This window comes from Microcaecilia unicolor, chromosome 7, assembly GCF_901765095.1.
Source record: "Microcaecilia unicolor chromosome 7, aMicUni1.1, whole genome shotgun sequence".
NCBI classification, from domain to species: domain Eukaryota; kingdom Metazoa; phylum Chordata; class Amphibia; order Gymnophiona; family Siphonopidae; genus Microcaecilia; species Microcaecilia unicolor.
In genome coordinates, this window is record NC_044037.1 from 268,250,036 (window position 1) to 268,276,363 (window position 26,328).

General features: G+C 39.4%; 1 protein-coding gene across 1 annotated transcript in view; it reads left to right on the forward strand.

Moving 5' to 3' along the window:
* Window positions 1-26,328, forward strand: part of LOC115474119 (DNA annealing helicase and endonuclease ZRANB3-like) — a 142,118-nt gene that overhangs the window by 87,452 nt on the left and 28,338 nt on the right. Inside the window, exons 12-15 of the mRNA XM_030209453.1 lie at window positions 3,208-3,360; window positions 12,076-12,565; window positions 18,255-18,479; window positions 23,686-23,777. Coding sequence (XP_030065313.1) covers window positions 3,208-3,360; window positions 12,076-12,565; window positions 18,255-18,479; window positions 23,686-23,777 — 960 coding nt within the window. The remainder of the gene's footprint in view (window positions 1-3,207; window positions 3,361-12,075; window positions 12,566-18,254; window positions 18,480-23,685; window positions 23,778-26,328) is intronic.

The window sequence follows — 26,328 nt, forward strand, 5'->3', positions numbered from 1 at the left end:
TGATAAGGGAGTAATGTCTGAGTTTTCTATGTAACAGCGTTTGATAAATTCTACAGATCCCGCCTCTCCCTATACCCGATTGCAATGCGCGTTCTCTCTCCATTTCTGCTAACATTAACTCAGTCTTGGTTCTGCGGGTGATAAAATCTTTTAATTGAGTATAGTGATATGTATCCCTCGCTGAAAGGCCATATTCATCTTTCAAATCATCAAAGGTCATAAATTCCCCTTCCTTTCATATCTGACTCAACATACAAAGGGAAGATGCTGCCCATCACCGATATGCAGGATCAAGCATACCAGGGATAAATCCCAAAGCATACATGATGGGGGTTGTTAAGTGATATTGGCGTTCAAGAAACATTTGAGCTCCACACCCAACCCAATCCTCCAAAACAACCTTGGTTTGGCCTCCCACCAGAGCTGAGATCTTTCACAGTGCGGACAGGGGAAGCCAAGGGAGGACCCATAGGGGAGTATCTCCTACTAAATGTTGATCAATATGTACCCACGGTTTAGAGTCCCTCCATTGCCATACTGCTACAGGAAGAGAGCTGCTGTATAATATAATGCAAAATTAGGGACTCCTATACCCCATCTTTCCGAGATTGATAGAGAACATTCCAATTTACCTGAGGAGGTCTCTTAAGCCAAATAAAAGCAAAAACTTTTTTTTTATGAGGGATCTAAAAAACGATTTTAGGATGTTAATAGACAAAGCCATAAACAAATTAGGCAATAGAATCGTCTTAACTGCTGCTATCCTCCCCACCCAAGATAGCAGTAAACCATCCCATCTATAAATTTCTAAAAACAGCTCTTTTAGCTTAAGTGACAAGTTCACTTGATATATCTCAGCTATAGTAGGAATCAAATTGACCCCCAAGTGACTGATAGAGGCCTGGACCCATTGGAAAGGAAATTCTGCCTGCAGGGAAGTCATCACGTCTGAGGAAACACCAATGGGTAAGATTTCAGATTTATGAAGATTAATTTTAAAGCCTGAAATTTTATTATAAGCTGTTAAGATTGCCATGGTAGCTGATAATGAGGCTTGCGGGTCAGCTAACGTAAGAAAAATATCATTGGCAAATAACATGATTCTAATATTTTGTTCCCCAATTTGGATCATTCAAATTAGTGGAGAAGCACGGATAAGATAAACTAAAGGCTCCATCAAGAGGGCAAAAAGGAGCGATGATAGAGCGGAACTCTGTCGCGTACCGCTAAACAGCTCAAAAGATGTGGTATAGGTGCCATTAATGCTTAACTGAGCTAATGGATGGCTATATAAAGCTTGAATACGATGCAGAGAAGGCCCTGATAACCCTACTTTCTTCAAAATTTCAAAAAAGATAAGCCCAGAGGACCCGATCAAAGGCTGCCTCTGCATCTAATAACAAAAGCACCAGTTGATCACTTTGTGCTTGTGCCCTATCAATCAAGTGCAACGCCCGTCTAGTATTATCAAAAGTCTGCCTATTGTGAATGAAGCCAGCGTGGTCAGCATGAATTAAACGTGGTAGTGCCACCTGTAGCCATTTCGCTAAAATGTTTGCGTCCCTAATTTCCTTTAACATTTCTGCATCCGTCTGTTCATTCTGGCCAGGTGGACGGTAGTACATTCATATCGCTATCCTTTTCCCCTTTACACATGGAATTTCAATCCACAGTGATTCCAAGAAGTGTTTTTGTCTCCAGTTTTTGTATGCATGCTCCTTGTGGCCCCCTATTTTGTATCAGTTGAGTGTCTGTCCATATTTTGCATGTGCGAATGAGGTGAAGGACTCTGCTGGCATGTAGTGTCCGAGTAGGAATGTGTAACAGTCCAGCGTGCTCTAGTTTCCAAGTAGTGGGTAGATTGGTATATTGGATGAGAAGTAGTCTTGACAGTAAATCATATGTCAGGTTTAATGTCATGAAATTTATTGTGTAAAGAATTATTAGATTGGGATGAATAGCAAACATAGATTGGCTACAGATACAAGAGTGTGGTGAAAATCAGTTGGCCATTTGGAATTTAGAGTAAAGAATTTTGTGTGTTTTAGTATTATTTGTAATTTGGTTTCTGCCTGCATTATATCATTTGTATCAGTAGAATGTATAATACAGTTACGTACATATCTACAGGTTTGTTTGTTTGGACAGAGCCTGTTAAACATTTACCAGCATACCACTGCATAACTGCTGGGTAATAAAATTTCTTTTATTTATTATCACACATAAAATTAATAACTAAGCACATGTGATGATGTGAAGATGGTTGAGAACTATTTATCAAATTCAACTAAGTCACAGATGATAGTAAATAAGTAACATTGAGCTTAATGGGGCCTTATGACTTGAAAAATGCAGTTGAGTAGGACAGCAAAGAGCAGCTTCAGGCAAAGCAAAAGAAGTACTGATAGCCCCACCATATAGACCGTTTACCTGGCTTAAATGTCTTTTAGAAATTGCTGTCATATTCTAAAAAGCCCATTTACCTGGCTTAAATGTTTTTTTAGAAATTGCTCTCATTATATTCTAAAAAAAAATATATATATATCCATTTATCTACCTATCTGTATAGACGGATGGCTAGATATAACACACATAGAAAATAAATTGTGACATTTAAAAGTATGTTGTGTAATTGTACATGTTTTTAAAAGGATTATTCTAGGAGAAATGGTCATGGGATTATCTTGTTTGTTGATTTTAATTTTCAAAACCATGGAGGGAGAAAGGGTTACCAAATGCTTCTGGTACTACAAAGAGATTTTTCCCCTATTTTATCTTCTCCTTCCCCACCCCCCAACATACTCTGAGTTATTGCAGTGATTATCCTGTTCCAGACTCCAGGTAGCATGGCTTGTTTTGGAACCTTAAAACCATAGGCCCTGGTTCTGATCATTGCAGCATCATTCTTATTCAGTGATTACAGCTCTCTCAAAGGGTTTGAGCACTGCCTTTGCAGCATCTCCAGCCAGCCCAGGGAGTGGAAGCCCTGATCCAGGAATCTTACTGGGACCCGTCAGCATGTAGTGTAACTTTTCTTCCTTGATTAATGAAAACATCACTGACTCTGATGTTCTCAATCTAAGCATAAGGATTTTTGTCATCTCCCATTGCCCAGTAGAAAGATAATACTTTGTGAGCATTAATACCTGAACATAAATATTAAGTGTGAAATTCAGTGACTTACGTTGTGCATTTATCAATCTGCAGGCAAATGTTACAGGTAATACATTAAATGGAAAGAAGGAGAAAATACAGGCTGATGAAGATGATAAAACAAAGTGGGACTTTCTGAGTTTTGCTAAAAGCTGGACACCAAATGAAGATCTTGAAGAGATTAACGAGGATGTTTTGTTCACCCATGTAAGACTAGTGGCACATTTTTTTCTCAATCATTTTAAATAAAATTAATTTTGATCACGCTTGAAAGAATGCACTGCAGTTCATATTTGATTCAGGTATGCAGATTAAACTTAATTCTGTTTTAAATGCTTTTCTCAGCTAGGAAATAGTGGGTTTGTAGATGTGTTATATGAGGTTTTTTTTTAAACTCCATATTATAAGGTAACTTATAATATTGTAACTTGCTGGCTGATTATGGAAGGTATGACAATAAAAACTTGAAAGCTGTTTATTGAAAGTACACAGCATCAATAGCCTACTGCTGGGAGGTCTCCTAGATACCTATTACACCTGAAGGTACAACGCTTCAATAGCCTTCAGGTTTGCAGTTTTCTTATATACTTACTGCACTTGACTGTACACTATTTCAGTATCCTTCAGGCTTGCTGCTCTCTGGTATACCATCAAGTCAATTTCTGCTATTCCTACATATAGTACATGGAATTAGTGTGCCATGCTACTCCAATTGCAAGTTATTCCTCATGCTGGCTCTTACTGGACCTAGACTACGGTGAGGAATTCTGTCATGCTGTTGTGGCCCAAGGCTATCTTTGCTCATCACATACATGCTTCGGATATAAGTACAAATATAAGTCCAAACTCTATGTATCTCATTGAGTGGGAGAGCGTGTTCACTTAAGTCTTTTGGTACTCCCATTGCATAGGTTTGACAGTTGACAGATTTGCATAGGAGGGGAAGATAGGACCGACAGCTATGGCAAGATGACAAATGGACCTTCGAAAACCTACCCAGGGACATCTCCAAATGAAGGGGCAGTTTTAGTCGCATAGGCTTACTCGACTCCTTATAAAAGGCCTCTTATGGATATATATATGTGTGTGTGTGTGTGTGTGTATATATATATTTATATGTGTGTGTGTATATATATATATATATATATATATATATGTGTGTGTGTGTGTGTCGATATATATATAAATACAGTGGTGGAAATAAGTATTTGATCCCTTGCTGATTTTGTAAGTTTGCCCACTGACAAAGACATGAGCAGCCCATAATTGAAGGGTAGGTTATTGGTAACAGTGAGAGATAGCACATCACAAATTAAATCCGGAAAATCACATTGTGGAAAGTATATGAATTTATTTGCATTCTGCAGAGGGAAATAAGTATTTGATCCCCCACCAACCAGTAAGAGATCTGGCCCCTACAGACCAGGTAGATGCTCCAAATCAACTCGTTACCTGCATGACAGACAGCTGTCGGCAATGGTCACCTGTATGAAAGACACCTGTCCACAGACTCAGTGAATCAGTCAGACTCTAACCTCTACAAAATGGCCAAGAGCAAGGAGCTGTCTAAGGATGTCAGGGACAAGATCATACACCTGCACAAGGCTGGAATGGGCTACAAAACCATCAGTAAGACGCTGGGCGAGAAGGAGACAACTGTTGGTGCCATAGTAAGAAAATGGAAGAAGTACAAAATGACTGTCAATCGACAAAGATCTGGGGCTCCACGCAAAATCTCACCTCGTGGGGTATCCTTGATCATGAGGAAGGTTAGAAATCAGCCTACAACTACAAGGGGGGAACTTGTCAATGATCTCAAGGCAGCTGGGACCACTGTCACCACGAAAACCATTGGTAACACATTACGACATAACGGATTGCAATCCTGCAGTGCCCGCAAGGTCCCCCTGCTCCGGAAGGCACATGTGACGGCCCATCTGAAGTTTGCCAGTGAACACCTGGATGATGCCGAGAGTGATTGGGAGAAGGTGCTGTGGTCAGATGAGACAAAAATTGAGCTCTTTGGCATGAACTCAACTCGCCGTGTTTGGAGGAAGAGAAATGCTGCCTATGACCCAAAGAACACCGTCCCCACTGTCAAGCATGGAGGTGGAAATGTTATGTTTTGGGGGTGTTTCTCTGCTAAGGGCACAGGACTACTTCACCGCATCAATGGGAGAATGGATGGGGCCATGTACTGTACAATTCTGAGTGACAACCTCCTTCCCTCCGCCAGGGCCTTAAAAATGGGTCGTGGCTGGGTCTTCCAGCACGACAATGACCCAAAACATACAGCCAAGGCAACAAAGGAGTGGCTCAGGAAGAAGCACATTAGGGTCATGGAGTGGCCTAGCCAGTCACCAGACCTTAATCCCATTGAAAACTTATGGAGGGAGCTGAAGCTGCGAGTTGCCAAGCGACAGCCCAGAACTCTTAATGATTTAGAGATGATCTGCAAAGAGGAGTGGACCAAAATTCCTCCTGACATGTGTGCAAACCTCATCATCAACTACAGAAGACGTCTGACCGCTGTGCTTGCCAACAAGGGTTTTGCCACCAAGTATTAGGTCTTGTTTGCCAGAGGGATTAAATACTTATTTCCCTCTGCAGAATGCAAATAAATTCATATACTTTCCACAATGTGATTTTCCGGATTTAATTTGTGATGTGCTATCTCTCACTGTTACCAATAACCTACCCTTCAATTATGGGCTGCTCATGTCTTTGTCAGTGGGCAAACTTACAAAATCAGCAAGGGATCAAATACTTATTTCCACCACTGTATATAGATGAAGGCAGCGGATCTCAAGTTATGGGGATTTTTTGAGTAAGCATGTAAGTTCTAGTTATGGACGCAGCTAGGGCTAGTGCTGGTGGGGAGACCACGACAAGTGAGTTGTTGCTGTCCTGGTCTATGGCAGTGGGCCCTAGCCTGAGAGTACATGGCAGTATGTCTGAAACCATATCAGCGTTAAATGTGATGTGCAGTGGCATGGATGACATCTAAGAGTTGAAGGCTTCAAAATAGAGAATCAATGGTTGAGAAGGGGAAGATGCTATTACGGCAATCCCCCGATCAAAGCTGTGTTAGCACCTAGGCATGTCTATGGTATGTGCCCCAGGCGGAGCAGAGAATCTACTTTGTGAATAAGGCTGGAGTAGAGAGAACTGTGTGACTCAAAGGCTAGACTCCTTGCCCAAAAATGCTCTGTAGAGAAGATCTTGTTACTGCAAACTGTATCCATATATGTAAATGCTCGCTATTGTGAATGTCTTTCATATTATGGATATATGTATTGTATGGTTTGAAATGAAAGGAGAGTGCTAAGGTGCTGCCTGCCCAGTTTGACTCAATTTACAATATAAAAGTAATAAATCTGGAGAATAAATAGTGGCAACTACTGACAGTTAAAAAAAAAAAAAGTCTTAAAAATGATTGCAATACCACCTTCTTTCTTGTCTGGTCTTGAATGACTAAGAACATATATCCAGGAGGACATAAATTGGTTAAGATACAGGGATCATCATTAACTATCCATGTTTCAGCTGTAAAAGCAATCCCTAACTGATTATCACCTATCAGGTCTCTAATAAGACGAGTTTTATTACAAACAGATCTTGCGTTAAAATAACAGCAAGAGACTGGGAGGAAATTGGATTTCAAACGTTCCACATGAGACTTAATAAACTATGAGACCTTCTTATTCTTTTAGGTAGCAGTAGTAGGTCTACTGAATGGGCAATTTCCTATAAGTTACTTCAATGTTGGAAGGAAATACTGTGGTGTAATTCTGAAATACAGACAGACAGACAGACATATTACCCCAAGATAGAGATGGTTCTTGACTATAAGGGGTTATCCAGCCCATAGGCAAACTAAACAAATTGAAGCCAATGCATAATTAAGAACTGTGTAAATCAATAAAACAAAATTAAGCACAAGACCTGTGAAGGGGTATATAGGAGGGTATGGACTTATTTAAAAAGAAAAAGAAGCTTTTAATAGCATTCCATTCTGTTGGATAATAAATTGTCTTGAAATATACAGAGTGATCCCTTTATTGAATACATCAAGTTTGCCATGAAAAAATGTCATACTACACTGTGTCTGTATTAGAAAGGACAGCTTGTTTATTCCTAGCATCAAGATCCAGAGAGGAATATTTCAAAATTATCTACCATCATTCTTGTTCTATCTGGCTTCAAATCCTCTGAGAACTCTTACTAGCACGAGTTACGGATTTAGAGGCACTGGTGACCCAGATAGTATCCCACCTGCTATTTCTGGATAATTTGAAACTGTAGAACTCTTGTGATCATCAGGTGACAGAACAACTCTGAGTAATAAAGAGTTTCTCAGATTCCATCAGGATAATTTTTGTGCTGGACAAAGGCATAACAGACAATGAAAACTGAAAACATCTGACAAAAGACTGTAGTATAAAAGAACTCGAGCAGGAAAACATATATACAGTAATTATCTAGGAGGAGAAGAAGGTGCAACAATCCAACTGAAATTGTTGAAGGCAGATCAGCAAACAATACCTCAAAAGACTGGAATTGATATTGGAAAAACTCTTTAATGACATGGCATAAAACACAAGCTATGACTCAGCTTGCAATCCCAATACCCTTCATATAACTTTGGAATTGTGGACTGGCTTCAGTAAGACCTTGAAAATTGGATGTAAGAAAAAAGAAAACTCCTCCAAGCTCATGCCTACACCCACATTTCTATACTTCCCAGACAGACATATCTCAGATTTCACATGGAAAAACACCACTACCAGTGCAGTGTTCTGCCAAGTATTTTAAGCTTTAGTTTATGCCAAATCACTGGTATCATTCTGTTCATGTAATTGTCTTCTTGAATGTAATCCACTCAGACCTATGGGTCATGCAGGTATTGCTGCTCTGAGTATACTATTACTACTACTTATCATTGTATAGCGCTACTAAATGTACATAGCACTGTACACTGAACATGTAAGAGACAATAGAGCTTACAGTCTAACCAAGACAGACAAATAAGGGATACGGGAATTATTTATAATGGGAATGATAAAATAGACATTGGTATTGAACATTTGACTAGGAGTTAGGAGTTAAAAGCAGCCTCATAAAAGGTGAGCTTTTAGCCTAGATTTGAATATGGCCGAGCTTGACGTACTGACTCAGGAAGTCTGTTCCAGGCATACGATACAGATAGATAAAAGGGACAGAGTCTGAAGTTGGCAGTGGGGGAGAAGGGTACAGCTAAGAGAGATTTACCTGATGAATGGAGTTCCCGGGGAGGAGCATAGGGAGGGATAAGAGTGGAGAGATACTGAGGAGCTGGAGAGTGAATGCACTTGTAAATCAATAAGAAGAGTTTGAACTATATGAGGAAACAGGGAGCCAATGATGTGACTTACGAAGAGGGCTAATATGAGTGAAGCAACACTGACAGAATATAAATCGTGCAACAGAATTCTGAATGGATTGAAGGGGAAAGAGAGGGCTTAGTGGTAGACCTATGAGAAACAAGTTGCAGTAGTGTGTGTGAGGTGATAAAGAGTGTGGATAAGGGTTTTGGTAGTGTGCTCGTAAAGGAAGGGACAAATTTTAGTGATGGTATAGAGAAAGAAACGGTAGGTTTTAGCAGTCTGTTGGATATGTGCTGAGAAAGAGCAAGAGGAGTCAAAGATGACCCCAAGGTTACGAGCTGATGAGACAGGGAGGATGAGATTGTTATCTATAGAGATAGAGAATGGGGGAAGAGGAGAAGTGGATTTAGGGAGAAAGATAAGCTCAGTCTTGGTCATGTTTAGTTTCAGATGGCAATGAGACTTCCAAGCAGCAATGTCAGACAGGCAGGCTGAGACTTGGACCTGGATTCCTGCTGAAATTTCTGGTGTGGAGAGGTAGATCTGGGATTCATCAGCCTAAAGGTGAATTTGAAAACCATGGGAGGAGATCAGAGCACCAAGGGAATAAGTATCCCAAGACAAAGCTCTGAGGTACATCAACTGATACTGCTTGTTTAAGATAGGGATAGAAGTGGAGGAGGATCCATCCGAGAGCATACACTAAAAGTGTGATGGGAGATATAAGTAGAAAACCAAGAAAGAATAGAGCCCTGAAATCCAAGTGAGGACAATATATCAAGGAATAAGTGGTGATAACAGTGTCAAAAGCAGCAAATAGAGAAGGATGAAGATAGAATATAGACCTTTGGATCTGGCCAGGACCAGGTCATTGGAGATTTTAGCAAGGGATGTTTCAGTTGAATATAGAGGGCAAAAGCCATATTGAAGTGGATCAAGAATAGCTTGAGATGAAAGAAAGTCAAAACAATGGCGGTGAATAGCATATTCAAGTAGCTTGGATAAGAAAAGGAGTAGTGAAATGAGGTGATGGAAGGGCAGGTAAGATCCAGTGAAGGCTTTTTGAGGAGTGGTGTAACTACGGCATATTTGAAGGCATCAAGAACAGTTGCAGTGGAAAGTGAAAGATTGAGGATATGACTGATAGAAGGGATGACAGTAGGAGAGAGAGTGCTGAGTAGACGGTTGTAAGAGAAGTTTAGTCAGCTTTGAGGCAGATACCCCTGTCAGTATGATCCAACTGAGTGGTTCCTGATGAAGCCCTGCTATATGGGTGAAACGAATCTGGCCCCGTTGAAAATCAACAGTTGAATTGTGGAGTTGTCAAGCCAGCATTTATTCAGCTAAGTTGATGCATGCTATGCTGTAGCTTGAACAGTTTTTGTTACTCAGTTATCTTTAATATTTGTGCTCTATTATGGGCTTTTTTGTATAAAATATTTGTGCTCTATTATGGGCAATTTTGCATGATGCTCTTATATGGGCATTTTTGAATGAGTGGAGTAGGGAATATTTACCCCATGAAAGAAACTTGATCACGGGCACAAAGTCTTTTATAGATAATAGTGTCTTGTTGATTAGACCTTGGCAGAAGCCTTGGTTTCTGAGGGTATTTCCCACTTTCCTCATTTCTTTACATTCATTCCACACCCCCCTTTGGATTGTGTTTGGCTGTTTTTCAGTTCTTTGGAGTATTAGATTACCTGTTTAGGATTAACAGCCCATACTGTTTTTTTCCTCATAAGACGTGTTGGCCCCCACAGCATTTGGCCCTTTTTGGATCATATGACCTTCAGTGTCCTACACTGGCCTAGTGGTTAGGGTGGTGGACTTTGGTCCTGGGGAACTGAGGAACTGAGTTCGATTCCCACTTCAGGCACAGGCAGCTCCTTGTGACTCTGGGCAAGTCACTTAACCCTCCATTGCCCCATGTAAGCCGCATTGCGCCTGCCATGAGTGGGAAAGCGCGGGGTACAAATGTAACAAAAATAAAATAGATACTATTGGAGATTCTAGATGGAATGTTGCTACTATTGGAGATTCTACATGGAATGTTGCTATTCCACTAGCAACATTCCATGTAGAAGGCTGCGCAGGCTTCTGTTTCTGTGAGTCTGTGAGTGCAGGACGTCAGACAAGCAGAAGCCTGCGCGGCCACATTGGTGATCTGCAAGGGCCGACTTCTACATGGAATGTTGCTAGTGGAATAGCAACATTCCATGTAGAATCTCAAACAGTAGCAACAGTGGAGGAGTGGCCTAGTGGTTAGGGTGGTGGACTTTGGTCCTGGGGAACTGAGGAACTCAGTTTGATTCCCACTTCAGGCACAGGCAGCTCCTTGTGACTCTGGGCAAGTCACTTAACCCTCCATTGCCCCATGTAAGCCGCATTGAGCCTGCCATGAGTGGGAAAGCGCGGGGTACAAATGTAACAAAAAAACAAACAAACCAAGGATAGGCTTATTGGACGTTAAGCGTATCCTTATTTATTAGCTTAAATCAGAGCCACCTTCTTTGGCCCACCGGTGATCCTTTATGATTACACAAGTTTTATGGAACGATGTGAATTTTGAGATATTGACTCAATTCAGGGAGTCAAATTCTGTGCCATTTGGGAACCATTTTTGGTGTCTTTGACTCTGGCAGCCCGTAGTAGATTATTAAATGGTTAGTATATTTATTTAAAAAAAAAAATTTTGTGGGCAGGGTTGGTAAACGGGTTTATTCTAGAAAACTGTCATGCCACTTGTTCATGTTTGCTGCTGTTGCCATTACTGTGTTTGTCTGATTGTTGGTTTATGATGACAAAGAGATTTCAAACAAAAAAAAAAGTTACAGATGATCTAAGCCATTTTCCTATTAATTTAAATATTGTCTGGTGGGGGGAAGGAGGGAAGAGGGGAAATGACTTTGACAGGGTGATAGTTCTTATAATTATTGGTTTTGTATGATAGCATTATTAAATATAAGTACTGCCAATGTTTATTATTTTTCTTTGGGGGGTTTTCTGCATTTGTGCTGTTAATATGGAAATATTGTCCAGTTTAGCTTGTCATTTAAAAATTAATATTATGTAATTCCACATTCCAAGTTATTCATGCCACATAGGCTAGAGATGTTTTTGGGTGTTGCATTTCAGTTTTGAAAGCTTGATTGCTCCTGTTGTTCATTTTCTCATTGAAGATGAATATTTTTCCTTTATTATTATTATTTGTTGCATTTGTATCCCACATTTTCCCACCTATTTGCAGGCTCAGTGTGGCTTACATAGTACCGTGTTGGCGATTGCCAATTCCGGTTTATTAGGATTTTAATCTAAAAAGCACTACAGAAGCAAGTTCTAATAAAAACAAAATGTGTCAGAACCTTTGTGGCTATGTATTTTTTTAATCAATATTTGTTGTCTTTTGTATGTTAATATGTAAATACATTTTATTTGCTTGAAAACGGTAGCAGGTAAAAGAATCAGTGTTTCACTTGAAAAAAATACAAAATTAGATGCAGTATTTTTGTTTGCGGACGTACATTAACGATATGCTTGTTTCTTTGTCTCCTAGTTTGAGAAAGAAAAGCAGCATGATATTCGTTCCTTCTTCTCACCTAAGTCTGATGCAGAGAAAAAGCGTAAAAGGATTGCTTGTGGGCCACCTCCAAGTTTCAGTTTAGAATGTTCTGAGACAGAGAATTATGAAACGACTTCTAAACCTGTACCGGGGAAAACCACTGAAAACAACCAAGAGTGTAGTGAAATTATCGATGTAGATGCCATTTTCAATGAAATTGACACTGAACCTCAAGCAAAGAAAATCCGATCCATAGGCATGCAAACACCAAAAAATGCCAATACATTAAAAAGGAAATCTTGCTCCAGCAAAAGTAGCTCCATGTTGATGCAGCCACAATCTCAAGAACTCAGTGAAGGCACACTACCTATTTCAAATGAAATGCAGTTTTCTGAAAAATACTGGAATTGTACTGCTTGTACATACACTAATAGCTTATTGTTACCTTATTGTGAAATGTGTGAGACTCTTCCGGACAGCAATAGTAAGTACCACATAGACTGCTTGATAATCTGTTTGAAATATGACAACTGTTTTGTACAAGCATATGGGAATATCTGCTCCTTCAGACTGAATAGAGAATACGAATGTTGCATGGGCATGGATCTGTAAAAGTTGACATCCCTCTAACACTGAAAATTGCTAATTTTTGTTGAGCATTTATTTCTTGAAGCTCTTTCAGAATGATGTTAATTTGTCAGCAGGATTAGTGTCAGGATGTGAATGGGCAGGAGTGGAAGTTCAGTTTCCATAGCAGCCACAGCAAATATGGCTTATAGTCAAAACCCTGCTGCTTCCTTTTCTATTCAGAGGGTGTATCACCAAAAACCCAATTAAAGATTGTCTAATTTTTCACACACCAGTCAAGGGGTAGATACATAGTTATATTTTTTATATTTATTGGATTTTGCTCACACCTTTTTTCAGTAGTAGCTCAAGGCGAGTTACATTCAGGTACACTGGATATTTCTCTGTCCCAGGAGGGCTCACAATCTATTTGTACCTGAGGCAATGGAGGGTTAAGTGACTTGCCCAAGATCACAAGGAGCAGCAGTGGGAATTTAACTGGCCACCTTTGGATTGCAAGACCAGTACTCTAACCACTAGGCCACGCCTCCTCAGTTGTGTATATGAGCCAAGTTTTAGGAATATCAAAATCTCACATCTGAAAAACATGTTAGATACCTTTCCATCACTCATACGGGTTTCTTAATGGTAATTCAAAACAAATATGTGTCAGAAAAAAAATACATGTATACCTTGCTTTGGATTATTGTATTAACACATTTAGGGGTCCTTTTACTAAGGCGCACTAACAGATTTAGCATGCACTAAATAAGACTCCCATAGGAATATAATAAGTATCTTATTTAGCGTGGGCTAATCGCTAGCATGCCTTAGTAAAAGGACCCCTTAAATTACTATTACTATTTATCGTTTCTGTAGTACTACTAGACGTACACAGCGCTGTAACACTGTACACTTGAATGTGAACAGACAGTCCCTTGCAATCTAATCAGAACTGACAAACAGGACAAGTAAGGGGTAAGGGAAATACTTAATGTGGGAATGATATAACAGACATAGGTACTATACAAGTGAATAGGGGTTAGGAGTTAAAAGCAGCCTCAAAAAGGTGGGCTTTTAGCCTAGATTTGAAGACGGCCAGAGATGGAGCTTGACGTACTGATTTAGGAAGTCTGTTCCACGCGTACAGAGAAAAATGTAATTTGTTGTTAGCCATCTCTGAGTTTCTTAGGGATTGAGAAGAACAGGGTAATTTCCCTAACATTTTTCAATTATTTTCAGTGGAAATGATATATAAGAAATTTTGGGTTATAATTAAGCCAAAATTAAAATGTAGTGCATTTATCTGTTTTTGCATGTGAATTTTGAGAAATAAATGTAGGGGTGTTAAAAGATGTACTGGAAATTTGTAGTAGATAAGATTATATTGTGTTTCATGAAATTATATATTTATTGATATTAAATGCTTAGAAATTTATTGAGATTCCAAACATTTTCTGCTGTTCTTTTTATTGAATATTTTGCCCCTTTCCTGATCTTGTTTTTCATTTTCTGAAAAGCAAAAGAGTTTCTTTTTAAACCAACTGATGATGTTTTCATCAAAAACGTAAATGTGATAAGATGTTGAAAATCCTTGTTAAAAAAATTTAGAGGCCTTTTTAATAAGCTGAAGTAAATCTTGCACTTACCGCTCACATTAAACGTCATCTGCCACTTGGATGCCCGATCTCCCAGTCTTGTAAGGTCCTCTTGCAGTTTTTCACAATCCTTTTGTGATTTAGCAACTTTGAATAACTTTGTGTCATCAGCAAATTACCTCACTAGATATTCCCATCTTTAGATCATTTATAAATGTTAATGCTCATCTCACATTTGCAAAACATACCTGGACAATCCCCAAGACTTGTGGAATAATCTGTGGATAGATGAGTCAAAAGTTGGAACACGTTGGACAACACAGCAAACAGTATGATGGTGTGGGTTTGATTGCTGCCTCAGGACCTGGAATTCTTGCCATTATTGAAGGAAGCATGAATTCTGTACTGTTCCAGAATAATTTAAAGGAGACTATCCGGTCATCAATCCATGAGCTGAAGTGGAAGTTGGGTATGCACCCAATGATCCAATATACCAAATCAAGTCTACATCTGATAGCTGAGAAGAAACAAAATTAAAGTTTTGAATTGGCCTAGTCAAAGTCCTGACTTGAACCCAACAGAGATGCGGTAGCAGGACTTGAAACAAGCATTTCATGTATGAAAACCTATAAAAGTGACTGAATTAAAGCAGTTCTGCAAAGAAAACTGGGCCAAGATTCCTCAAGGGCTATGTGAAAGACTGATATCAAAGTAGAGGAAGCGTTTGATTGCAAGTATTGCTCTTAAAAGTGATGCAACCAGTTATTAAATTTTGGAGGCAGTTACATTTTCACATTGGTGATATGGATATTAAATAACTTTGTTCCTTAACGCAGTTTTTAAATTATTAGTTCATTTATTTGTGTTTACTCAGGTTCCCCCAAGTCTAATATCACATTTTGTTTAAAAGATAAGAAACCATTAAGTGTGACACGTGCAACAATAGGGGAAATCAAGAGGGGGATTAAACATTTTTTGCATCACTCTACCTCTGTACTAAAGGGAAGAAAGTGCAAAATCTGGAAAGCAGCGTATAGTAATGCCCGTAGTATGGGAAATAAGGTTTTGGATCTAAATGATGTGATAGAAGAGTCTGACTTTAATTTAGTGGTGGTCACTGAGTCGTGGTTCACGGAGAACCATTACTTTGGTATAGCTTTATTGGGCTATAATATATTCAGGAAAGACAGGGTAAGAAGAAAGAGAGAAGGTATAGAGTTATAGGTTAAAGGTAGTATTAAAGTAACAGAATTGTAGGGTATAGGGTAAGGAAGAGGCTCTGTGTGTTAATATGGAAAGAGGGAGTGGTAATTCTGTTTACATTGGTGTGATATACAGGCCTCCTTCACAGGTGAAAGAATTGGACAGAAATTTAATTGAAGAGATTCAAAATATAGCTATGAAGACAGATGTACTGCTAGTAGGTGTGTTTAATATGTCAGATGGTGTTTGTGGCAACCCTTTTGCAGGGTCATCTAGGAGATCCTGGATTCTCTACAAGGAGAACTGTTCCAGCAATTGATAATGGAACCCACAGAGGATGGGTCTTGCTGGATATAGTACGTACAAATGGAGAGAGCGTTTCTGATGTTATAGTGGGTGATCATCTGGCATCCATTGATCACCAGATGGTGGTGTTCAATATTAAAAAAACAAAAACATGCAGTATCTTAGTGTCTACGAGGGAACAGTCTCAACTGTTACGGCAACAATTTCAAGCTGTTAGTTGCACGTACGAAAAAGTCAGCATCGACTTAAAACCCCCCGTATAACATCTTTTATATATATATATATATATTTTTTTTGATTATTCAATTTATATTCGTTTCATCTCAAATTACTGTAATAGTCTTTTAAATCAAAGTTTCAATGCACAAATGCACTTATCTTGTGGCTTTATGCTCCAGCTTGCTAGATGATTCCTATACTCCGTGGACACTACGATACTTCTTGTTTTTGGTTTTTGAGAGTATCAGCACTAGTGAGCAGTACTGATCTGTGGAGGGTGTTCAATATTAAGACAAGTAAGAAGAGGGTTCATTCCAAAGTGAAGGTTCTACACTTAGAACTAACATTGTTGGGATAGGGGAGTACCTCAAGGAGTTGTTAGCTGGTTGGGTACATCTGAGAAAAACAGAAAAGCAACGGGCAAAGCTGAAAGGATCTATTTTAAGAGCAACGAACCTTTCTGTAAAGTAAGAGAAAAAGAAAGTCGCTTTGGTTCTCAAAAGTAGTAGCTGAAAAGGTTACCTTTCATAGACATTGCTTTCATAACATTGCTTTTGACTCGTAACCACTTGTAACCACTCGCCTCCACCTACCCTCCTCTCTTCCTTCCCGTTCACATTAATTGATTTGATTTGCTTACTTTATTTATTTTTTGTCTATTAGATTGTAAGCTCTTTGAGCAGGGACTGTCTTTCTTCTATGTTTGTGCAGCGCTGCGTACGCCTTGTAGCACTATAGAAATGCTAAATAGTAGTAGTAGTAGACTGACTTATCAACCTGCTAACCCGCTCTACAATCTGCTATGAAACTTGTCTTCTCAATGCAGTCTTATTGAATCCTCTTTACTCTGTAATCTGCTCAAACCTCTCGAGGAGTGAGTGGAATATAAGCACCTGATAAATAAAATTACAAGAGATCACAGAAAGAGGAAGACACGCAACACACCTTGGAAAGCTAAGAGAAGATCCTAAAGTAGTTAAGAAAAGAAGGATGCAAATAGAAGAAAAACAGCCAATATGGTAAAGTGAGGTGGACAAGATATTTTTTTAGATATGTTAGTGATAGGAGGAAGTACAAAAGTGGCATTGTGAGACTCAAGAATGAAAGGGGTGGAATTGCTTTTAACAAATAGTTCAGGAGTAAGACTGCATAATTCCTTTGTTCCATTTTTCTTCTTGTTTACACCTATTCCTTTGCCTTGAAAATTAAGGGGTTCATTAAACAGTGCTTCATTTGGTTCCAGCAAAGGCCAGATGAGACCAAAATGAGCTTTTATATATTGGCATCCCCACCAGCCATTAAAGCAGAGGGGGCCCAGGCCCCTCCGCCCTGTGGCTATGCCACTGCGACATGCTACCAAGATATCTGTTTGTTCTCTCAACGGTTCAGTATTCAAGCCTGATCCCAAGATTATGCTAGTTTGTGTCACTTAGTAGCCAACCTGGGATCCCACAGATTTCCTGGGGTGTCTAGAGGCCGCTCGTGAGGAGGTAGTACTGTCGAGCACAGGCTGTCCTTGAACTGGTGCCCCTTTGGTTGGACAGCACCAGTATATTATAAGTTTGGAAGCTGTCATTAGTGAAACAATAAAGAAGATAAGATAAATCATGTCTGATAATCTCATTTAGCCCCCTTTAGATTTCATATACTATAATAAACTAAAATGCGATGGTAGTAAAGAATTGGAAACAAAGTAATAAAGCTACACTTTTTTTTTTCAAATTTTGCTTCAGAAGGTTAACTGCAGCAGTAGTGATCCAGCCTGTTATAAATCCGCCACTGATATCCTAAAGTTCTATTAGCAGCACTCAGTTCCTTAGCATTATATCATACTTGTGATATGTATAATATTTAAACATACAATATCAACTTAGGGCAAGCTGATCTCTCTGATATACTGATAACTGTGGAATAACAGAGGCAAAGACTTCAGAAACTCGGTAACAGCTGACGACACTTTAACAGAACAGCTGACCGCTCTGCTCCGTGTGAGCTTAAATTTAGCCACGCGGAGCAGAGTGGTCAGCTGTTCTGTTAAAGTGTCGTCAGCTGTTACCAAGTTTCTGAAGTCTTTGCCTCTGTTATTCCACAGTTATCAGTATATCAGAGAGATCAGCTTGCCCTAAGTTGATATTGTATGTTTAAATAATATAACGGCAAGTACCAGGAGTATTGATATGTATAATAGCAATATCACATTAATAAAGATGATTGAAGTGATTTCTTTTCTTCAGTCTTTAAATATACTCTATAACAATCAGCTGCCTATTTTGATTCCAGGTTCTCAAAACAAAAGTCCAACCAACAATCCTAATTCCTCCCAGGATGACAAGGAAAATACAACATGTGGTCCTATCAGAAGCAAATGTCTAACTACGGAAAGCTCAGATGGTGAGAAAAAGCAATTCTTTCAGCCAGTAACAATACCTCCTGTGGAAAGCAAAAAGACAAAAGCTAACCTCTTCACTGCCGAGTCAAAAGACAGCAAGATGGAACATGAAAAAGGTAACAAAACATGGGTCTGATTTACTAATGCTCAAACTATTATGTGATTAATTAGTAAATAGGCCCCATTGACGACAAAGGGGCTTGTATTAATGTGTGATAAATTATATTGAAAGTACAAAACCCACACGGATCTGCTTCACAAACATTAGGAGATTCAAGGCTACTCTTTTTTGAAGGAGGAAAGGGATATCCTACTGTGGCAACTGAAAACTGTTTCTTAGCAGACCACAGTGAAAAAGTAATCACCGATCCAAAAAACCTCCCAATGGAGATTTTAGAAATTTTTTGAACTATTTGCAAATTAATGTTGTATAAATCAATTATGTTCTGTATTCAGTTTCAAACACAATATCAAAATCGCTTTCGTGCTTCATAACAATTACATGCTCTAAAGCCCCTTTTGACAATGTCCCACAAAAAACTGGAACTTATCTGAATCCTGCAGGGCCCACGTAGCAGCAACAGTGTTAGAAATCTGCTCAGTCTGGTCCCAACGGACCCGTTTCACTATAGCTTCTTCAGGAAACCGACTGTGAACAGGCTGCATGTCTGTTCTCTGTGGTCTCCAGCAGCACTCCAATTTGCAAAAAGGTTTTTTGAAAACTCAAAAAATTTCTTTCTAAAATCTCCATTGGGAGGTTTTTGGGATCGGTGATTACTTTTTCACTGTGGTCTGCTAAGAAATACAGTTTCCAGTTGCCACAGTAGGATGAGATCCCTTCCCTCCTTCTAAAAAGAGTAGCCTTGAATCTTCACATGTGTTGTGTGATAAATTATATCAACATGTTAACACATTAGTAAGTCTAGCCTAATATTTATCTGGACATCATTGTAAACAACTAATATATATTTGAAACTGTTCAGCTTTATGACCTTGGGGCCCTTTTACTAAGCCGTGTAAGTGTCTACGTGTGCCCAGTGCGAACCAAAATGGAGTTACCGCCCGACTACCACGTGGCTCTTGCGGTATTTTCATTTTTGACACGCGTCTGAAAAATATTTTTTATTTTCGGGCGTGCCAAGTGGCATTTGGCGTGCGTAGGTCATTACCGCCCGGTTACCGTGTGAGTCTTTACCGCTAGGCCAATGGCTGGCGGTAAGGTCTCAGACTCAAAATGGATACGCGGCAATTTTCATTTTGCCGCAAATCCATTTTCGGCAAAAATGAAAAAAAGGCTTTTTTTTTTTTTTTTACAGGTGCGCTAAAAAATGGATTGGGGCGCGCCCAAAACCCACGCCTACACTACCTCAAGCAATTTTTTAGCACGCCTTTGTAAAAACACCCCCTTATGTTTTTGCTCAGGTTTTTCTGATTTTCTTAAACTTAAAATATCAATAAACGATAAAAGGACATCAGCCCAAGGGAATTGCAGTGTTCTGAGAGAGCTATGAGGGAGCAGAGCAAAAACAATTAGTCGTGCAATAGAGAACGGAGAAGATGCAGTTCCCTAAGCTGTGCCAGAGGCTATATCTATGGGTACATCTGTTTGGAAGAAATTAGAGAGGTTCCACTTGAACTATGATGCCAGGGAGCAGAGCATGGCAAGAGGGCACATAGGCCGGTAATGCAGCGAGTGCAGGAGGCTTCAATATCCTCATCCATTTTAGAAGTGAAAAAAGAATACCAGGAGGGGACGTAACTGCACACACCAGCTATTGAAATAATTTCTCACACAATATTATATATTATTTGTTAAATTTGTATCCCACATTTTCCCACCTATTTGCAGGCTCAGTGTGGCTTACATTGTCTCGTAGAGGCACTCGCCATCTCCGGTAGTGAAACAAATACAAGGAGTTAATGTGGTCGGATAGGTTCATGTGTTATAGACACATTGGGAATCATAGAGAGGAAGAGTTATGAATAGTTTATTGCAAGCTTTGGTATCATTGAGTTATGAATAGTCTGTTACAAGCTTTGGTATCGTGTTGCAGGGTTTAGGCACTTAAGTTGGGTCAATGGGGTACGCCTTTTTGCACAGGTTGGTTTTTAGTGATTTCCGGAAGTTTAGGTGGTCGTACATTTGTTTTCACGGCTTTTGGTAATGCGTTCCACAGTTGTGTGCTTATGTAGGAGAAACTAGATGCATAGGTTGGTTTGTATATGAGTCCTTTGCAGCTTGGGCAGTGGAGATTTAGGTATGTTCGTGATGATCCAATTGTGTTTCTTGTTGGTAGGTCTATGAGGTCTGTCATGTGTTCCGGGGCTTCGCCGTAGATAATTTTATGGACCAGGGTGCAGATTTTGAAAGCAATACGTTCTTTGATTGGTAGCCAGTGTAGTTTTTCTCGGAGGGGTTTGCCGCTTTCGAATCGCGTTTTTCCAAATATAAGCCTGGCTGCTGTGTTTTGGGCGGTCTGAAGTTTCTTATTGAGTTGTTCTTTGCATCCTGTGTAGATTCCATTGCAGTAGTCTGCATGGCTTAGTACCATTGATTGTATTCTTATTACTTATTCTCTATATTTCACATTGTGTTCTTTTTACACATAGCATCTGAAAAGTAAAGGCGCTGCACTTAACTCATGGCTGACGTGTGGGAAAACACCCTACCCAGCAGCCGTTATATCTCGACTCCTCTCCGAACTCCCGCAGGTCCAGTTACTCCATTTGGCAAAATCCCTATTCACGCCTGATGCTGCAGAGTTTCGTTGTGCTCTGTTCTCAAGGGCTGGATCCAGCAGCATAGAGAATGAGTAATAAGAAAATAGCATATAGAACTGTGTGATAAATTATTTCAATAGTTGGTATGTGCAGCTGTATATATAATGTTTGTGGGGAACTGGCAAATTATGCAGACACTGTAATTTAGCAATTTAGTAATCATGCAGATTATGCAGACTGAGGTTTATTATTTAGTTATTTTACAAACATATGTGAAGCCATTATAGGCAGCTATAGAACATTTTTGAGCCTTTTAAGCATTGTTGTTTACTTACATTGTTGCATTTTTGTCATGAGTTGCACTGTTTTATGGAACACACATGGAGTGCTTAAAAAATGAAAAGCTTATAAAATCAAAAATTTTAAAAACAGTGGGGATTTTCAATGGATCTAGAAGCTTGTCCACCCTCTAGGGTGTTAATCCACCATTGTATTGGATAACCTTGCTTGAGTGAGTTATATCTCTGAGAAGTTTACCCCTCTGAATCAAAAATTTGTTTTCTTATTATATATTTTCTTTCACAGCGGACCTATTCTTGTGCAACACAACAGAACAAATAAATAAATTAATTAATGGATTACACAAGTAGATACAGAAGGGAAGCGTTACCTCTAAATATTATGTGGTATTAGATAAGTTCTTCCACAGCCGGCTTTTTGTATAATTAGGTATTTATTTACCGGTAGTTTTTAGTGGGATATTTTTCTATATAGCAACTATTTATTAAGCAGGAGGGGACAAGTTTATAACACATTTTGTTTGTCATGATTAGTGAAGTGTGTCTCTTGAAAATAAAGTCATAATGAACTTACAAATTAGGATCTATGGGGCCTATTTACTAAGGGTTTTCTCCTATTTTGTGTCTGGGGGGATGAATGTTTGGGAAACGGGGCCCTATGATTTTAAGCTAAAAATATTAGGTTAATAAAGTAGAGGCAACCAACGCCAGGCGTATACCACATCACACCTTTCCTGCAAAAACTACACTGCCTGCCAGTACCTTACAGGGCTAAATTAAAAGCTCTGATTTCCAAGGTCCTCAGTCAAAATGGGCTAGATTACTTAAAGAATAAGTTAGCCCTTTACATACCTCAGTACCCTCATCAAAAGAAAATGATTAGCCCCCACATTCTGGAATTTACTCCAGAGGGGCTACGTATAACTCGAGACTACCTCTACTTCAGGAAGCAGGTAAAAGCCTGGCTCCTCTTCCAAGTCATTAATATATAGGGTGACTGCCTGCTACATACACTGTAACTTAGACCAGTTCCCTATATCTTGTTTACTGTACAAAGAACTTGCCTAGAATTTAGCCACCTATCTATTTATCCAATTGACACTGTATCACCCATCTTGCCCTCATCTGCTCTTGGCCCCTCAGCTTACATGGTAAGCTGTATTGTAGAAAAGCATTAGCATCATATCTGTTATTTGAATGTTCTAATAGTAACATAGTAGATGACGGCAAAAAAAGACCTGCACGGTCCATCCAGTCTGCACAACAAGATAAACTCACATGTGTCATTTTTTGTGTATACCTTACCTTGATTTGTACCTGTCTTTTTCAGGGCACAGACCGTATAAGTCTGTGCCCCGCCCCCACCACTGACTCTGGCACAGACCGTATAAGTCTGCCCAGCACTATCCCCGCCTCCCACCACCGGCTCTGGCACAGACCGTATAAGTCTGCCCAGCACTATCCCCACCTCCCAACCACCTATCTGTTATTTGAATGTTTTAATGCTTATTAAATGTTTCAGTAGTAGTATGCTGACAATGTATTATATCTATGTTATTTGAATGCAGTGCTGTTAAATGTGTATATTTTTGATACTGTTTCATGGTAGTCATAAGAACATAAGCATTGCCATACTGGGACAGACTGAAGGTCCATCAAGCCCAGCATCCTCTTTTCAGTAGTGGCCAATCCAGGCTACAAGTATTCTAGTAATAAGTAGTGGATTTTCCCCAAGTCCATTTTAATAATGGTTTATGGACTTTTCTTTTAGGAAGCTATCCGAACCTTTTTTAAACCCTTTTTTACTGCATTCTCTGGCAACAAATTCCAGAGTTTATTTACATGTTGTTAGGTTTTAATTTGCTGCTCTCAAGTTTACCTCATTTATTGTATTTATGTTTGTTTGACAATTTTTAGTATTGTTATGCTGTTAACAAAATTATAAGTTTTATGTTAAACTATACCAGCTATACATCATCTTGAGTGAATCTCTTCATAAAGGTGGTTAATAAATCCCAATAAATAAATATACATTTGCTCCTATTGTGACAGCAAATTTATGTCAATGATGTCATCATCTTGTGCTTGGCCATTGAACTACAGCTTCAGTTTTACAAGTGATAAATCTTAAATTCAGGATTATTAAGAATAGTCTACGAAGAAACCTTCTGCCATTGTATTCTTTGACACATACTTTACTCGTATTCTGGAGATACTTGAGCTGTTGTCAGTAACATTAGTAAGTTATTCCAATTCTATTTGATATTAGCATGTAGAACTAATTCTTTTTTTTTTCTTGTAGGGCAGTTGGAGACTTCAGATACTTTTTCAGTCTACGATGGTGTAATGTTCTGTGCAAGTAGGAATACTGATAGAATTTATCTCTACACAAAGGTGAGTATACTAGTGAATCTGTATTTGACATATCCTGTCATGCCAATTTCTGAAGAGTGTCATCGCCTGTGATTCCCCGTCAAAGACTCTTTGACCGGGTTATAGGTGAGTGAAGAAACACAATTGCTGCAAAAGTTCAAAATGGCTTCTGTTTCTGTTTTGTTACCTTTAATTGGATGAACATAATGGTTATTCAGATTTGAGTCTACTGCCGCTCCCTTTATCCCCAGAGCCTGCAAATAATTTTGAATAAATAGATAATTACAAATGTATTAATAGAAATAGCATTATTATTTGAACCAAAATTGTAATTAAAATACTGAAACCATATAGTTTAAAGCTGTGGAAAATTAAATATTTTTCACCTCAATTTTCTAATCATTTTGAGACACTGCTTATTTTTCTTTAGAACTATATTCCTTGCTGTTTCTATATACTAAACACTGGATTAACAATTCTGTGTATGCAGTGTTGATTCAGTGACTGAATGCAACAGTTTTTGCCTGAAACATTACATCATGTGTCCTTATTACAGAAGTCTACCAGACAGAATATGTAAGTCCTCTAATGTTAGCACTTCTGTTTCATTTCAGTGGAAATATTAAGGGACCTGTTTCCTAATCAGCGCTAAGGGCGCGCTAAACACTAAAGACACCCATAGGAATATATGGGTATCTCTATCGTTTAGCGTGCACTAGAAACGCAAGTGCGTCTTAGTAAACAGAGCCCTAAGTATTTGAAAATATATAAAAAATATTATATTTAAAATGTGAAACCTCACAGATTTTGCTTTTTAACATGTTCCCTTTAGAATATTTCTGATGGAAATGCAAATTGATTTGACAAAATATAAGTGTATCTAAGCTAGAATGTTCTTGGAAAAAATACACAGATCTTGGTTCTGATGATTTTGCAGTTAACAAATCTTTACTAAACAAAGGATATTAGCTTGTAGTAGAGGCAGTGGAAAATCCTTTTCTTTGGAGGGAAGGCAAATAAATCAAGCTCCAGCCCCGTCCCCAAGCTGTCTAGTTGCTGATGCTGTGTTGAGCAAAATATTGATGGGGCCTTGGCCCCTGTGACCCTCACCCCATTCTGCTGTCTTTGGCTTATAGTTCTTTCCAACTGCCGTAAAATACACGCTACCTTTATATACAGAAAGAAAAGTAACATTATCTGCAAACAGAAAACATAATAAATGATTAATGTGTTTATGATTTTAAAAAACTATTAACATATAGCGATACCTTTTCTTGGACTAACTTACAACAATCCACTCAGGTCCAGCAATTGTGAGCTAACTGAAGGGAGTCATCCAGAATGTTAGAAAGCCTTCACCTCTAAATTCATATTGGGCTTAGATCAATAGTTGGTTTATAATGTATGAAATTGGCCATCCAATTTAGAGACATAATTTAACAGCCATTTGAATATTAATGCAGTAATGCAGATTTTAAATTTGTTTAAGTCTGGCAATGGATGCTTTTGAGTTACTAAATACAAAATACTTGCACTTTTTATATTGTACCCTTATGAACAGTGGTCAAAGAGCACAAGTACTTAAGGCAATATGCAAATTTTTTTCTCATTTTTTAAAACTTAAGTATGGTTTGTAGTTTAATATTTAAGAGGGCATTGAGTTCAATATAATAAGGTAATATTTTACATTAAAGTTACTTCCCTGGGTTAGAGGGCTGTTATATCAGAAAAGTAAGGTATACCATATCTAACCATGCAGGGGCATTTGCCCTTTTGAAGCAGATCTGAACTTCTCTTTCCCAAATGTTACCAAATAACCAGTGTGTGTTTTCTAGCAAAAATGGTGCCGGTACGCAAATGCTAGGCCACCCTTTGGGGTGTAGTGATCACTGAGGGACCCACCCCACAATGGCCAGGCCCCCTGCAACCACTCACAGAATCTATGACCAGGGACATATCTGGACTTTGTCGGTAGGGAGGTCCAGAGCCGAGGTGAGGGGGCACATTTTAGCCCCCCCCCCCCCCGGCAACCCCCGTCGCCAGAACCACCTCCAACTGTCGCCCGCCCGCCTGACGACCCTCTCGACCCCCCCCCCCCCCCGCCCGCTGTCGCCTATCTGTGCTGGCGAGGTACCCCAATCCCTGCCAGCTGAAGCCGTTGTCCTTCGTTCGTTTGTTCTTTCTGAGTCTGACTCGTCTTGATGTCCTGCACGTACACAACGTGCAGGACGTGTGCAGGACGTCAGAGACGAGTCAGACTCAGAAAGAACAAAACAAACGAATGAAGGACGACGGCTTCGGCTGGCGGGGGTTGGGGTCCCCCGCCAGCACAGGTAGGCGACGGCAGGTTGGCGGCAGGAGGGGGGTTGCGAGGGCTGTTGGTAGGGGGGGTCCAGGGCCCAAATCTACGGGGGCCCTGGCCCCCGTGGCCCCATTACAGATACGTCTCTGTCTATGACAAGGCAGAATTGGTGTGTAGAGCCTGAGCTCTTTCATTAAAACGTGGGGTCCATAGGTCAATTTAGCAGACAATGAAAAAGGTGCCGGTACTCAGTACCCCCTCAAAAAAAGC